This window comes from Schistocerca nitens, chromosome 7 (assembly GCF_023898315.1).
Source record: "Schistocerca nitens isolate TAMUIC-IGC-003100 chromosome 7, iqSchNite1.1, whole genome shotgun sequence".
NCBI lineage: Eukaryota > Metazoa > Arthropoda > Insecta > Orthoptera > Acrididae > Schistocerca > Schistocerca nitens.
The window spans coordinates 359,217,182-359,231,686 of record NC_064620.1 but is presented as its reverse complement, the minus strand read 5'-3'; the positions used below and the strand labels follow the sequence as shown (position 1 = coordinate 359,231,686).

Sequence of the window (14,505 nt, the reverse complement as noted above, 5' to 3'; positions counted from 1 at the left end):
GCCCCACGCTACAGTCTGGAGCCGGGCGACCGCTACGGTCGCAGGTTCGAATCCTGCCTCGGGCATGGATGTGCGTGATGTCCTTAGGTTAGTTAGGTTTAATTAGTTCTAAGTTCTAGGTGACTGATGACCTCAGAAGTTAAGTCGCATAGTGCTCAGAGCCATTTTTTGCCCCAGGACAATTTAAAACCGATGGCGTTTTGCTTTTCATGCGGTTTTTGGCCTCAGGACAGTTAAAAACCAAATTCTCCCACGGGATGTGGTACGACTTTGCTGCGTGGATGGATTAAGATAAGGATGTATGGAATTGACGGCTGATAACTCCAGCGTTTCCGAAATGGCTCTGTAGCAGCTGCTTCACTGGCTGCAGTAATTAACAGTGCCACGACTGTAGACTACCTAACGAGCGCAGCTATGCACGTTGATCAGTAGGGATGGCGTAATGTGCGATTCAGATCATTACCGTGGTATTGCAATTCATCTGTCATTTCAAGATGATCCCATATACTTTAAGACGCTTACAACGCCATAACTGGTAACATTTTCGCTTTTTTTATTCCGTGACGTTTCTTCCTGTGTCAAAAACATGCGGTCCCAATTTTACGTCATTCTGACCAGTGGTTCTCTTTCTACTGCGTTTCGAAAGTGGAACTTTGATTGTGGACACCTCGTACTTACAACTCTACTCTGACAAACACGGGACCGGCGACCTTCCATGGCTTTATTTATTTATTGCTTATCTAGCCTGACCAGGAGCAACACATACCAAACGTAGACTAGCTTAGTAAATTTGAAGTCATGTTTAGTATTATCAGAACAGGAATGGTTCAAATGGCTCTGAGCACTATGGGACTTAACATCTAAGGTCATCAGTCACCTAGAACTTAGAACTACTTAAACCGAACTAACCTAAGGACATCACACACATCCATGCCCGAGGCAGGATTCGAACCTGCGACCGTAGCGGTCGCGCAGTTCCAGACTGCCGCTCGGCCACAACGGCCGGCAGACCCGAAACCCGAAATGCATAAAGGAAAAGGAGAAGACTGAAATGATACTGAAGGTGGCTGTTAAGAAAGAACATAATATAAATAGAGAACTCTGATGACAAGGCGTAGGGAAAATTTCCGTGGGAGGGGTCTGACGGGAAAGAGCTGCACAGAATTTGGGAGAGATGGTTATTGTAGTAGAATGTGGACCGTTATCTGTCTTTTGAAGTTTAGGAGTAACTTAATTTCTCTGATATTCTTTGAAGAAGATTGTTGCAAAGTCGGGATTGTTATATAGAAAATGATTTAGAAGTGGCAACGCTGTATAATCGTACAGAGAGAATTTTACTTTGTTGAGAACGAGTATTTCATCTGTGCTGTTCAGGTACTGGAGTGAGAGTTGAAGACAAATAAGAGAGAATGCTGTGATTGGGAAGACGATAGAGTGTGATAGCCTCTACGCTTATCGACACGTGGTAATGATAATTGTTCGTAGGCTTGTGTGGTATGGTTTAAAAAGAATACGTCACAAGAGTATCGTACACGAGCACTCATGATCAGTTCAAGCCCATGTGAGTTTTCGTAAGAAAATCCTTGGAGAATGGCATCACCATAGTTAAGAATGGGGGCACATTAGTGTCTCTATGAGCTTGTTCTTAAGCTCGAAAGGAAATACCTTTCTACATTTCTGTAGTGAGATGGTAGGAACGATCCCGGTATCTGCCTGTAGTAATTTAGATAAATCACGGTAAATCTGAATCAAGATATCCGGACGTAGATTCGAGCCTTCACCTTCCAAAATACAAGGCCAGTCTATTTAAAAGAGTCTACTCATTTGGTTCATACCTAGTGTACATTCATTTTCATGTATCAGTTATTTAATAATGTAAACGACTAGTACTACACTGCTCATTCGTTTCTCACTGCCAGTCACTGCACACTGCTAACACTGCATACCCTAATTTCCACTATGTGTACTGCAACATCCCATTTATTAGCCTGCAAGAATGAGTATCACTCTATAAAATGTGATATGTTGAGCTCAGAAAGAGGATAACGTGTTAGTATTATACACAGCGTAGCTTTGGGAGTACGTCCTTACAGAAAATTTAAAAAAAAGAAGGAAAAAATGTAGTGCGAAAATGTTACATGCAATGATATATCGGTAAATGTACTCATATGCTGTATTTAAAATACGCTGTGATTTGAACTCATCTTCACAATGAACTCGACTACTATTTTTGGTTGTGATTCTTGTGGCTCTTTTCTGAAGTTTGAAAACGATATTCAAATTGTATGTATTTATTCCCAGTAAAAGAGTTCCATAGCAAAGAATTGAGTGTACAAATGAATAGTAAGAAAGTAAAAGCCACTGGCTCTAACACAGGACTCTAATAAAAGGATTTTAATGACAGGATGCTAAAGACATAACATTTGCAAGTATCATCGTGTGTTCAAAGCATTTTCCCTCGTCAAACTGAAATGCACGGCATTTGTTATTTTGTTCAATGTCATTTTATTGTATATTGACCAACTGTCAACTCCCATGAGGGTTAAATTTGTCTCCTCTGCAAGGAGTTCCCTTCTTCTCTCAGTGACTATAATAATGCCACAGTCAGCAAAGAGAAATTTTCCTTATGATAAATACTACTGGTACGTCATTGCCCTGAGAAACTCATTAATGTATTTTGGTTCGGGTTAGTGCTTTACTGAGAACTTACACTACCTTGAGGCATCTGTTGTATCCACTCTTTGTAAGCTATCCTACAAGCCTTAGCTCTACATGTCTTATTTCTAATGTTTCTAGCTTATTTAGAGGAATCTTATAACCAAGACTGTCAAGGTTCTTAAGAAGATATAAAACTATGCTTGTGGCACATTCATCTTTGTCAATAGCATCCACTAACACTTTTGTGAATCCTACTACGGCTGTTTCCGTTCTTCTACCACTTCGCAAACTAAACTGCCATACACTTGAAAGGTTGAATTTATTAAAGTAATTCATTAATTTGTCTTTTATACATTATTCTAGTATATTTGAGAATGGTGACCACATTTAATTTGACTTGTAGTTTTCCATGTCTTCTGCATTATCTTCCTTTAGCATTACAACTCTTGCCTGTTGTAAATATTCTGATGTGAATGTTTCATGTGTGTTAATAGAGCTTGCATGCTCTCCATTGTTCGTTTCAACACACACGTTATTAATTAACCCTATCGACTTTTAATTTTTTAGATTTTGTACAGTTTTACTTAGTAATTATTTAGAGGTGATATATAGGAATTTGGGAATTTTCGTTGTAATTTGCCTGCAGTAGCTGAAAAATGCACATTCACCAAGTTTGATAGGTACTATAGATCTTTTATTACTTTATCTTCCTTCCTGATCACTAAATTATTATGCCTTTGTTTGGCTCTCCTTGTTTCCTTTTTAATGATTTCCTATACTGCCTTGATTTTATTCCCTTTATAGCTTATTAACTTGGTGCTAAATGCATTTTTGCAGAAATTTGTACCTTCCTATAAATCTTTTTGCAACTACAATAGAAATTTAAGAACTCTTAGACACTATCATTCCTTTTAATGGAACTGGAGTATTTAAGGATTTGAGAGTACTAATTAATAATTGCAGTTATCTGTTTGTTTTTGTAAGACATCGATACCGATGTGGGCACTTTTGGAAACGTGTTTCCAAAGTTAAGTTTAGATCATGTTCATAATATAAAGAATTTCGCATTTACATTCAATACATATCCCATCTTACTTTGATCGTTCTCCTGAAAGACCATGTATTTTGATTTCTGATAAATATCTTTTGTAGGACTGCAGTATATTGATTTTTTTCAATATTCAATTTCATTGTTATTATTTGGTAGAAATGTTCTGACGGTTCAAGATCCTTTACAGACACATTACACTTATCCCTGTCTGTATTTGTCGCCTCTTGGTCGCTTATTAATGTAGTCATTCTAGTAATTATTGTTGCACTATTGACCAACAACGTTATGCCAAAGGGCCAAAGGTCGGAAAGATATTTAAGAATTTGCTACCAGTTTCATTTATGATACTTGGGTTTGTGTTTAACCCTCCGCACAAAATGACGTTGACTTTCGTACTTGAGACTGTATCTTCTATTTCCGTTAATTTATTGGATAAAGTGTCCAAGTTTCCACTGGATGATTTATACACACATAAATGATTAATTTCTTAGTGACATCAAGTCCTGTTAATTTAACAGCAGATGTTTCAAAGTATTTGTCATCACTTACGGTACTAAGGGCATGTCTTGATGAAAATTTCGTTCCTTTTCTAATATAAGTGCATGATTCTTGAACCTTCGCAGGAGTCATACAATAAGGATCTGTCCTGCCATAAAACGATTATATTACATACACTTGCTCACACAAACTACTTTGAAGTTCAAAGATAGTATCTAAATTTCAAATTACTCCATTTCATTTTTTATTGAATGCTCATTATGATGAACGATTGCCATGTCTGTGAAATATCCATTGTTACTTTTCCAACAGATTCTTTCTCTTTGTGAAATGTAGTATGTGTGTCACTTGGTATGTCAGTGTCAATCTTATCAGTGATCGTTTCAGAATTTTTTAGGCAGTTGAATACTGATGAGGTAGGGAAACCTGCTGTCTTCTTTTATCCTAAAAAGAAACCAACATCTCCTACCAATGGCAACAGATATTTGGCCATGCATGGTCCAATTAAACTCCCTATAATTGATTCCTTTCACTTCCCTAAAGACCGTCATTTATAATGGGATTAATAGAACACAAGGTATGAACGAAATGAACGAAATACTTAGAAACTGGTCCACATTAAGGTAATTTTAAACTAGTGATGGGATTTGATTTGCTGTCTATAGCATTTTGTTATCTGATTCTTAATTGCAGTTCTTTCACAGAGTGCAGACGGTCTGCAACAGATTGGAAAATTTGGCTGCTACTTGTTTGCCATGCTGGCGGAGCTCTTCATATACTGCTGGTTCGGGGACGACCTAATTACAGAAGTAAGTCATTCATCAGTCAATAACTCATATGAAGTACCATACAGTTCTACTTTGTACCATGGTTGTTTTAGTGAAAAATTTGCTTGATAGTGAGAGATAGAAAATGTAACACACGAAACAGATCTCCAATAAGTGTTATCATATCTGTTTCACATGGTAGATTAAAACTCTTTAAATTATGCAGAAGTAAAATTTCAGCATTAAAAATACTTCTTCATACGATTAAATGCCAACTATTTGACGGTAACTGTGAAATGGAGACCAGTTTTGAGACGCCACAACTGTGAATATCGTAGAATATTATATTTGATTTGATGAATTTGGTGGAAATTGAAGTGAAATATTTATTTAACAGCCAGCAGTGAAAATGCTTTATTAAGACGTACTGGAAATTAAAATCTCAGTATGAAATGTCACCCATGTAGGGAGTTTCTCATTGTTGTTGCCCTGTTAATACTTCCAGGTAGAAATTCTGCTTGCCCCTTCCTTAAATGGCTTGATATACTATCTGATTCCCGCCACTGATGATATTGAATTATAAAAGTAAATCTACCTTTCACAGCAATCACAATAAACAGATTCAAACAGAAGTTACATCATCAAAACGTACTGTGATTTATGTATTGTGAAATACTCTTGTTTTAACAGTGTTTGTATCTGCACAGTTTTACAAGTCAGTGCTGTTCATATAAGCGTCATTTTACAACAATTTATTTATAATATATGTTGGTGAAGCGTTAGCAATATAGGTTACAAATACGTTGCCATACTTATTATTTGACAGCTAGTGATCTACTGAAGTTAGATAATTTGTCAAGGTATGTGGTTACCATTCTTAGTAACCTTCCTATTTTATGATTCTTGTTCTACAAATGATATTTAACAATGAGAGTTGGTATCTCGAAACTGGTAATGTCTAAATAAATACCTTCGAATGAAAACAGTTGAATAAACCATTGTTACCGATTTCCAATTCAGATATTCATGTTTAATGGCGCACATCTTGACTAACATGAACACACTAAGTCCAATCCCAAAGGTAGCTAACTCTCAAGACCGTTACAGTGCATATTTATCTGATTTACATCCTCATAATGGCGGTATTAGCGCCACTCTTTACGCGAATGGCGCGAAATTTGAGTAGACGTCATCTTTCAGATGTAAAAACATACCTACGAACTTCCGTTTCTCTCGCACGACTCCTTCTTGGTGACGCGATTTTTTTTCCCGTCAGTGTAGTTTGGGCCAGAGTAACAATCTTGTAAATATGGATGTGATAGCGTTCAGAATGTAATTTTTCTAGTATGGTTATGACCTTGAAACAAAGAATATCACGGCTCCTGGTCAATTTACTTGTTATTAGATACATTTTGTACGATATAGGTCTGCCAGAAATATAGTAACTGATTATGTTTGCTTGCATCGAACTGTTACGTATGTGACCGTCGTCATTAGTGGAGCGGGTGCTGGTGTAGGGTTGCCAGACGTCCGGGTTTTCCGGTTTAATCACGGTTTTGTGATGCCAAAGAAATACTCTCGTGCCGTCTATTGCTTCCCAAATGGTGGAGTGGATTTGTATTTTAACTTTCACTGTTAAGCAAAATAATGATCTTTTTGTTTCATTGCTGCACCTACCAGCCTCTATCAAGGACCTTTACTGAGCGTAACGTTTCTTTCTAATATTTACTCTTGCCTTGGGATTCAGTTCAGTTAAGACGTTGCAGCTACATGGTTCTTTGTCAGAGGGTTATTTTGCTTGTTCATATTTGCGTGTGTCTGAAGTGAGCTCCAAATGCCAAAACTAAATTGTTCCTTTCAAGACGAATATACAGAAGAATGGTCTTTCATCAAACGAGAAAGACATGACATGAAGTGGAATGTGGAATGTGTAAGTCATATGTTTCCATTTAACATGAAGGAAGGGAAGACATGCAGATCATTTAGTCAGCCAAAAGCATAAATCAATCATGTGCTATGCTAGCACTTCCAAAAAACTAGACAGCTTTTTTATTTCAAAGTCATCGAAACAGAGACAATCAGTACCAGCAGCGGAATTAACAATATGGTATCATACCGTTAAACATAATATTCTTTGAAATCTGTAGACTGTACTTCTAGGCTAAGCTCCAATCTTTTTAACGATTCTGTCACAGCGAAGAGTGACGTTGGGCAGAACCAAAACAACAGCACTTTTGAAAAGAGTTTTGGCACCTGACATTGTCAAACAAATATTTGACGACCTTTCACTGGTCCGCTATTATTTTATAGCTACAGATGCGAGTAATCACAAGGCTGAAAAAATATTTCCATTAACTGTCCAATATTTTACACCTCAGAATGGCATTCAAATGAAATTGCGAAGTTAGTTTCGCTGCCAAATGAAACCACCTCTACAATAAGCACCTACTGCATTACTGCATTCGAAGAAAATAAAATTGATTCTGCGATGACAGTGCTAACACTAATTTTGGAGGAGTGCGACGAGCAGGTACAAATAATGTATTTTCTAGACTGAAAAGTGAATTAAAAGAAAATCTTTTAGGAGTTGGCTGCCCTGCTCACATACTACACAATGCCGCCAAGACAGCCGCTGATGTGGTGAGTGTTGACGTAGAAACCTTTATAATTGAACTTTTCAATTACTTCTCCATGTACACAGTTTGAACGGAGTGTCTAAAGGAGTTTTGTGTGTTTGTAGACATTTAGTATCATGCATTGTTGTCACATTCAAAAACAAGGTGTTTCGCTTTGTTTGTTGCTGTAGAGAGAGTACTGAAGTTCTATGATGCTCTTAAATAATTCTTCCTTTACAAGAAAGGATACCTAAATTTCTGACAACTTTATCCCAGATTCCGTTAACGGAAGCATATCTCTGGTTCCTGCATAGTCAGTTGAGCGTGTTTGAGAAAGCAGACAGCTGTGTTATAGAAGTAGCTACTATTGTGGAAAATACTAGCGTAATGATGGAACGCCATAAAGAAGAATGTTTTATTCCACTCAAGGAAATATCTCTCTTGCGGAACAACGAGGTTACATTAACTAGGAAATTCAAAGATTTCATGTTGAAGTAGAACAGTTACATGAAACGTGTTCAGTTCATTAGAAAAATGGTCACCAAATCTCAATGAGTTTTCCGTTTTTAAATGGATGTTGCTGGACACAGAACCTGAGTGGAGCAATTTGACAAGGATAATAACATTTGTACAACGTAGAGGATTGTCAGTTGATTATATTTTATTCTTTGACCAGTTTTCTTTACTCAAGCTTTACACTAAACCATAAATCAACAAAAATAGTTATAAGTGGAGTTGTAAATGATGTCAGGAGAAATAGAGCTATTCCTTTCGATAGATTGGATGCGAAGAACAGTATTCTCAGAAGCCGAATCTGTGTGAATTCGTCTTCGGTATTCCAGGGCATAATGTAAACGAGGAACGAGTATTTTCTCTCGTGAATGTGCAGTGGACTGAGGAACGAAACAGATTACAAGTACCAACGGTCGAAGCAATTATCAAATGTGTTTTTAATTGTCAGATGAGTAGCTCCAAGTTTTATGAATATATCATACAGCGGAAAAACCTTCTCTGCAAAGCTCAGAATTCGGATAAATTATGTGAACTTTGCACTTCAACATACAGTGCTTCAGTAGACAATTTTGTATCTCGTATTAATGTTTCAAAATAAAAAATTCTTGTGTTACCAGTACTAATACTGTAAATGTTATTACCATTTGAATGTCCTCCCTTGGGCTTTATTAAATTAATCGCTGTATAAAGCGTTCATTTATTTATTTATTTCACTAAATCGATTGAATACAGCAGTAATTTGCACAAATATTTCACTTTTTTAACGTTAAGAATAGTGTCCCGAAATATCCCAGTTTATGATTCATAAATTATGGCCGTTTTTAGTTAGGTTTAGAATAACGTCCCGGTTTGCTAGCAACAAATTCTGGCAACCCTATGCTGCTGGGTTGTTGCAGAGCTATGATAGCTCCTGATCCATTTATTTATAATTCGAAACAAGATACAGATTACGTAGTTTCTTCCAGAGATAAAGTAACAGAAGATGTTTACGTGCTTGGAACTGTTGTGTACATAACCGTGCACATTAATGGAGTGGGTGCTGGTGGGCTGTTGCAGAGCGAGAATCTGGCCCTGGCGGCGTACGATGCTGTGACGTCACTGCAGGGATGCCCCCTCTCCATCAAGAAGTCGCTGCTGCTGATCATGCACCGAGCGCAGAGACCTCTGCGGATCACTGCTGGAGGGTTCTTCCCCCTCTCCAGGGAGTCCTTTGTGGCGGTGAGAAAGACCAGAAATAAAATATCTGTAGCACATGCTTGGGGATGTATTTTAGCACTTCCTATATTTTCGAAAACATACTACGTCAGGAACAAAAAATGGTTCAAATGGCTCTGAGCACTATGGGACTTAACATCTGTGGTCATCAGTCCCCTAGAACTTGCAAGGAGACGGCACGAGCGTGGGGTCGGGGATTTGTCCGAAATTTTGTCTGGTGAAAGACTCTTACGCCAGAGGTCTCGGGTTCTGTTCCTCCTCTAGCACTTTTTTCCTTCTGTCATTTTCTTTTGTTATTTCACCAATTATTCAGAAAGTTTCCCAAACCTACATTATCTTTAACAAATTAGTTAGATTATTGAATAAAAATTATTTTCTTTTTGTCCAACAACACAATTCATGGCGGCGGGTTTTCCATTTTTCATTGTAAAGTATATAAGGGGAATCATTGGGTTTTTAATCAGAATAACAAATTAGATTGGGAAACATTCAATTTTTATACATATAATAATTATAAACAAGAACCGTAGTGGTAATTATCGTAAAAACAAACAAAGCAATAATTTTTGCGACATCTTGCGCAACATATAACAGCGGATTTTTTACAATCACAGGGCGTTTGCAATAAATCTGTACAAAATTATGCCCCATTAACATTTACGAAAATGTTTTGAGATTCTGATAATTTTGAGGCAAACCAGGCATATTGAATCATGTCTTGGAATATTGGTGACGATAACTGATGGTGAATTATGGAATGAATTTTTATACAGTCTTCCCGGGAATTAATTTCACGATTCTCCTGTAACAATGCGCTGCAATTTTGCAAGCAACAGAATAAAAAAAAGTGCCGGAGGAGGAATCAAACCCGAGACCTCCGGCGTAAGGGTCCGACCGCTAACCATATAGGCCAGAAGGCGGCTCGGCAGCGGACTAACATTTTATACTCATAAGGCACCTAAGAAACTTTGGATCGATTTTTCTCGGGATTTTCCGAGTAGTGCGTCCTAATATTTTAACCACGTGAGGTGTTAGGGGTCCTCTTTCACCACACAAAATTTCGGACAAATCCCGGACCCCAGGGTCGTGCCGTCTCCTTGTTAGAACTACTTAAACCTAACTAACCTAAGGACATCACACACATCCATGCCCGAGGCAGGATTCGAACCTGCGACCGTAGCGGTCACGCGGTTCCAGATTGAAGCGCCTAGAACAGCACGGCCACACCAGCCGGCCCGTCAGGAACACTTCTAAATTAAGGTTAACGTAAGGAATATGGAAATGTCCATTCATTGTCAAAGAAAACACTATAACATACAACAGCACAAAAGAAAAACACAAAAAAATACAACTTTTGGTTATTAAATTCCTTATTCTAAGTAATTTCAATTGCAGAAGTCTCACGCATATCGTCCTTTATCGTAACGTGCACATTCAGTTCAAAAATCAAATGTGTGTGAAATCTTATGCTAAGGTCATCAGTACCTAAGCTTAGACACTACTTAACCTAAATTGTCATAAGGACAAACACACACACTCATGCCCGAGGGAGGACTCTAACCTCCGCCGGGACCAGCCGCACAGTCCATGACTGCAGCGCCCCAGACCGGTCGGCTAATCCCGCGCGACTCACATTCATGAGTGCCCACATTTCACACGTTACACACATTACCCATTCTTCCCTTGCTTTGTCCTGCAGACATTTACTGAGCAGAAGAGTCAGTTGGCATCTTCATTAGTGGGTTAACTATTGTCTGGAACAATACTGAGTGTGGACGAATCATCACTAAAACATCATCCTCACAATCAGACGATTCTGGGTCTCTGTGGTTTGGGGGCCTCTATTTCTTTGTCTCCGGTTTATATGTTGCTGGCGGCGATACTTCAAGAGATCTGTTGCATGGCGACGAGGTTAAGACTGCTAAAGAACCTGCTTTTCTTCCCTTTGTGCCTGGCCTCTTCTTTATGTAGCGGAAAATGCCCCCCTCCCCCCCCCCCCCCCCGCGACTTAAATAGTAGCCTTTTCATTTTTAGAAGCCGCAGCTCCTACAGATGCTTCATTGTCTGGAACTGATGGCAACTAAATCTGCATCTGCAAAAATATGAGGATTTATACACTCCTGGAAATGGAAAAAAGAACACATTGACACCGGTGTGTCAGACCCTCCATACTTGCTCCGGACACTGCGAGAGGGCTGTACAAGCAATGATCACACGCACGGCACAGCGGACACACCAGGAACCGCGGTGTTGGCCGTCGAATGGCGCTAGCTGCGCCGAATTGCTCAACACGTGGGGCGTGAGGTCTCCACAGTACATCGATGTTGTCGCCAGTGGTCGGCGGAAGGTGCACGTGCCCGTCGACCTGGGACCGGACCGCAGCGACGCACGGATGCACGCCAAGACCGTAGGATCCTACGCAGTGCCGTAGGGGCCGCACCGCCACTTCCCAGCAAATTAGGGACACTGTTGCTCCTGGGGTATCGGCGGGGACCATTCGCAACCGTCTCCATGAAGCTGGGCTACGGTCCCGCACACCGTTAGGCCGTCTTCCGCTCACGCCCCAACATCGTGCAGCCCGCCTCCAGTGGTGTCGCGACAGGCGTGAATGGAGGGACGAATGGAGACGTGTCGTCTTCAGCGATGAGAGTCGCTTCTGCCTTGGTGCCAATGATGGTCGTATGCGTGTTTGGCGCCGTGCAGGTGAGCGCCACAATCAGGACTGCATACGACCGAGGCACACAGGGCCAACACCCGGCATCATGGTGTGGGGAGCGATCTCCTACACTGGCCGTACACCACTGGTGATCGTCGAGGGGACACTGAATAGTGCACGGTACATCCAAACCGTCATCGAACCCATCGTTCTACCATTCCTAGACCGGCAAGGGAACTTGCTGTTCCAACAGGACAATGCACGTCCGCATGTATCCCGTGCCACCCAACGTGCTCTAGAAGGTGTAAGTCAACTACCCTGGCCAGCAAGATCTCCGGATCTGTCCCCCATTGAGCATGTTTGGGACTGGATGAAGCGTCGTCTCACGCGGTCTGCACGTCCAGCACGAACGCTGGTCCAACTGAGGCGCCAGGTGGAAATGGCATGGCAAGCCGTTCCACAGGACTACATCCAGCATCTCTACGATCGTCTCCATGGGAGAATAGCAGCCTGCATTGCTGCGAAAGGTGGATATACACTGTACTAGTGCCGACATTGTGCATGCTCTGTTGCCTGTGTCTATGTGCCTGTGGTTCTGTCAGTGTGATCATGTGATGTATCTGACCCCAGGAATGTGTCAATAAAGTTTCCCCTTCCTGGGACAATGAATTCACGGTGTTCTTATTTCAATTTCCAGGAGTGTATATTCCTCTCACCCTAAATCCATTTACTACTATCTCCTCTGTCTGGCACTTGAGGTAGGTCTTCCCAAACCATTCGGCGATGTCTGTGATTGTTACTGGACATGCGTTTTCCTTCATCCATAAGTATACATGCTCAGAGTAACAGGCCTTCAAAGGACTCGTGAAAGTTCTATCCAGCTGTCGCACCTTGTGGAAGGTATGAGGAAACAGACACAAGATACTGATATGGTTTTCCTGGCCGAGATTTGCAACATCCAGATTTCTGGATTGGCAGTAATTCGCATCCAGAATCAGAAGCATCGGTGATTCTGCTGTTGGCTGCACCTTTCTCAGGAAATGTGGAAACTAATTAGTGAATAGCTGGCTTTGAATCCACCTAGAGGTATGGTATGCAAGAATGGACACTATCTGTTGCTGCGGTTCTTACGAGGGAATATATCATGGGTGGGACAAAATTTCCTGTAACACCCATGCTGGTGAAAGTGGTTACAAATGATACACGATCTGCAGAAGAGATGCCTGCTCCTTGTGGCTTTTCTTTCCGAAGAAGGGAACTTTGCTCTGCACAAGACTTAGACCAGATTCGTCCACAATGTGCATTCTGTCTAATGGAAAGCTGTTTATGTCATGTGAAGCCACAGAAAAATATTGCCACATTTTCTCTTGTGAGTCCTAGAGAACTATTACATGAAGTTACTTTGAACTTTCTAATCAAAATATCCTTTTTGTGGCGCTTTAATAATAGACGTAACCACCCTCTTCGAGCCCAAAAATGCATTCTGGATATTTTGGCCTTTTGCAGACTGAAATGCCATCTGTTGAAGATCGTTTAGGGTAAGTCCAAAAATTTACTTTCGATTCTCATGCTGTATTCAATTAGTTGTGGTTCTTGTTCGGGAGATACGACAGTTTTATGCCCAAGTTTGGTCTTCGTGGCTAAATCAGCTGGTAAATCTGAATTTACTAGCCTAAACAGAGTGGCCATGGGAACTTGGTTAGATTTGGCTGCCTTCAAGATACCCATCTTTTCTTCTGTAACATTTTTAATCGCTGTTTGTGTAGCAGACTCATCCCACTGCTTTCCAGCTCTTGAAGACATTCTGAAGCAATACCTATAAACAAAACAAGTTGTGGATAGGGTACAAATATAGAATAGTAAGGTACAGATATGGATTGCTAGTATTCCATATTAGTGACAGAGCCATCTTGAAATTCTGAAATGTGAATAAAATAAAAAATTAAATTTTTAAAAGGCAACAAACAGTCCTTTTTATAGCTTAATGTATTAACTAAACGTCTGTCTAGAAAATATATTAATAATTTGTGTATTACGACAAGAATGAAACTGAAAACAACCAACCTGCAACAATTATTCTGTATATAGGTTGACTCCTACAGAGAAGCCAGCAGCAACCAGCCGCTTTTTATAATGCTGTTTATTTATTTAATTAGCGCCGTTACCGGTTTCGAACCGACAGGTTCATCATCTGACGACTTATTCACATTAAGATACATTTTACACGTATCTTAACGCCAACAAGCCGTCTGATACAGAACCTGTCGATTCGAATTTGGTAACTGCGCTTTTTAAATAAATAATTAGCATTATAAAAAGTGACTCTGTAAGAGTCAACCCGTATTTTGTACACAGCCACGGACTCAGGACGTCAGTTTTCGACAAAACAGCAACAATTATTCTTCCTAGGCAATTCGTTAAAACAACTTTAGATACCCGTATTGGTTGCCAGCTGTAATATGAACGCATCCCAAAGCATTTTACAGTTGCTAAGGTTTGTTTATAAGCAGCTTACCAGAGTACAGCAGTTAA

At 40.0% G+C, this 14,505-nt stretch overlaps 1 protein-coding gene across 1 annotated transcript in view; it reads left to right on the top strand.

Annotated features, from left to right (window-relative positions):
• The window catches only part of LOC126195624 (uncharacterized), a 66,790-nt gene extending 53,275 nt beyond the window's left edge, over nt 1–13,515 (top strand). The window contains exons 4-6 of the mRNA XM_049934249.1: nt 4,912–5,016; nt 9,159–9,320; nt 13,480–13,515. Of these exons, the coding sequence (XP_049790206.1) occupies nt 4,912–5,016; nt 9,159–9,320; nt 13,480–13,515 (303 nt within the window). The remainder of the gene's footprint in view (nt 1–4,911; nt 5,017–9,158; nt 9,321–13,479) is intronic.
• Nucleotides 13,516–14,505: the final 990 nt, after the last annotated feature.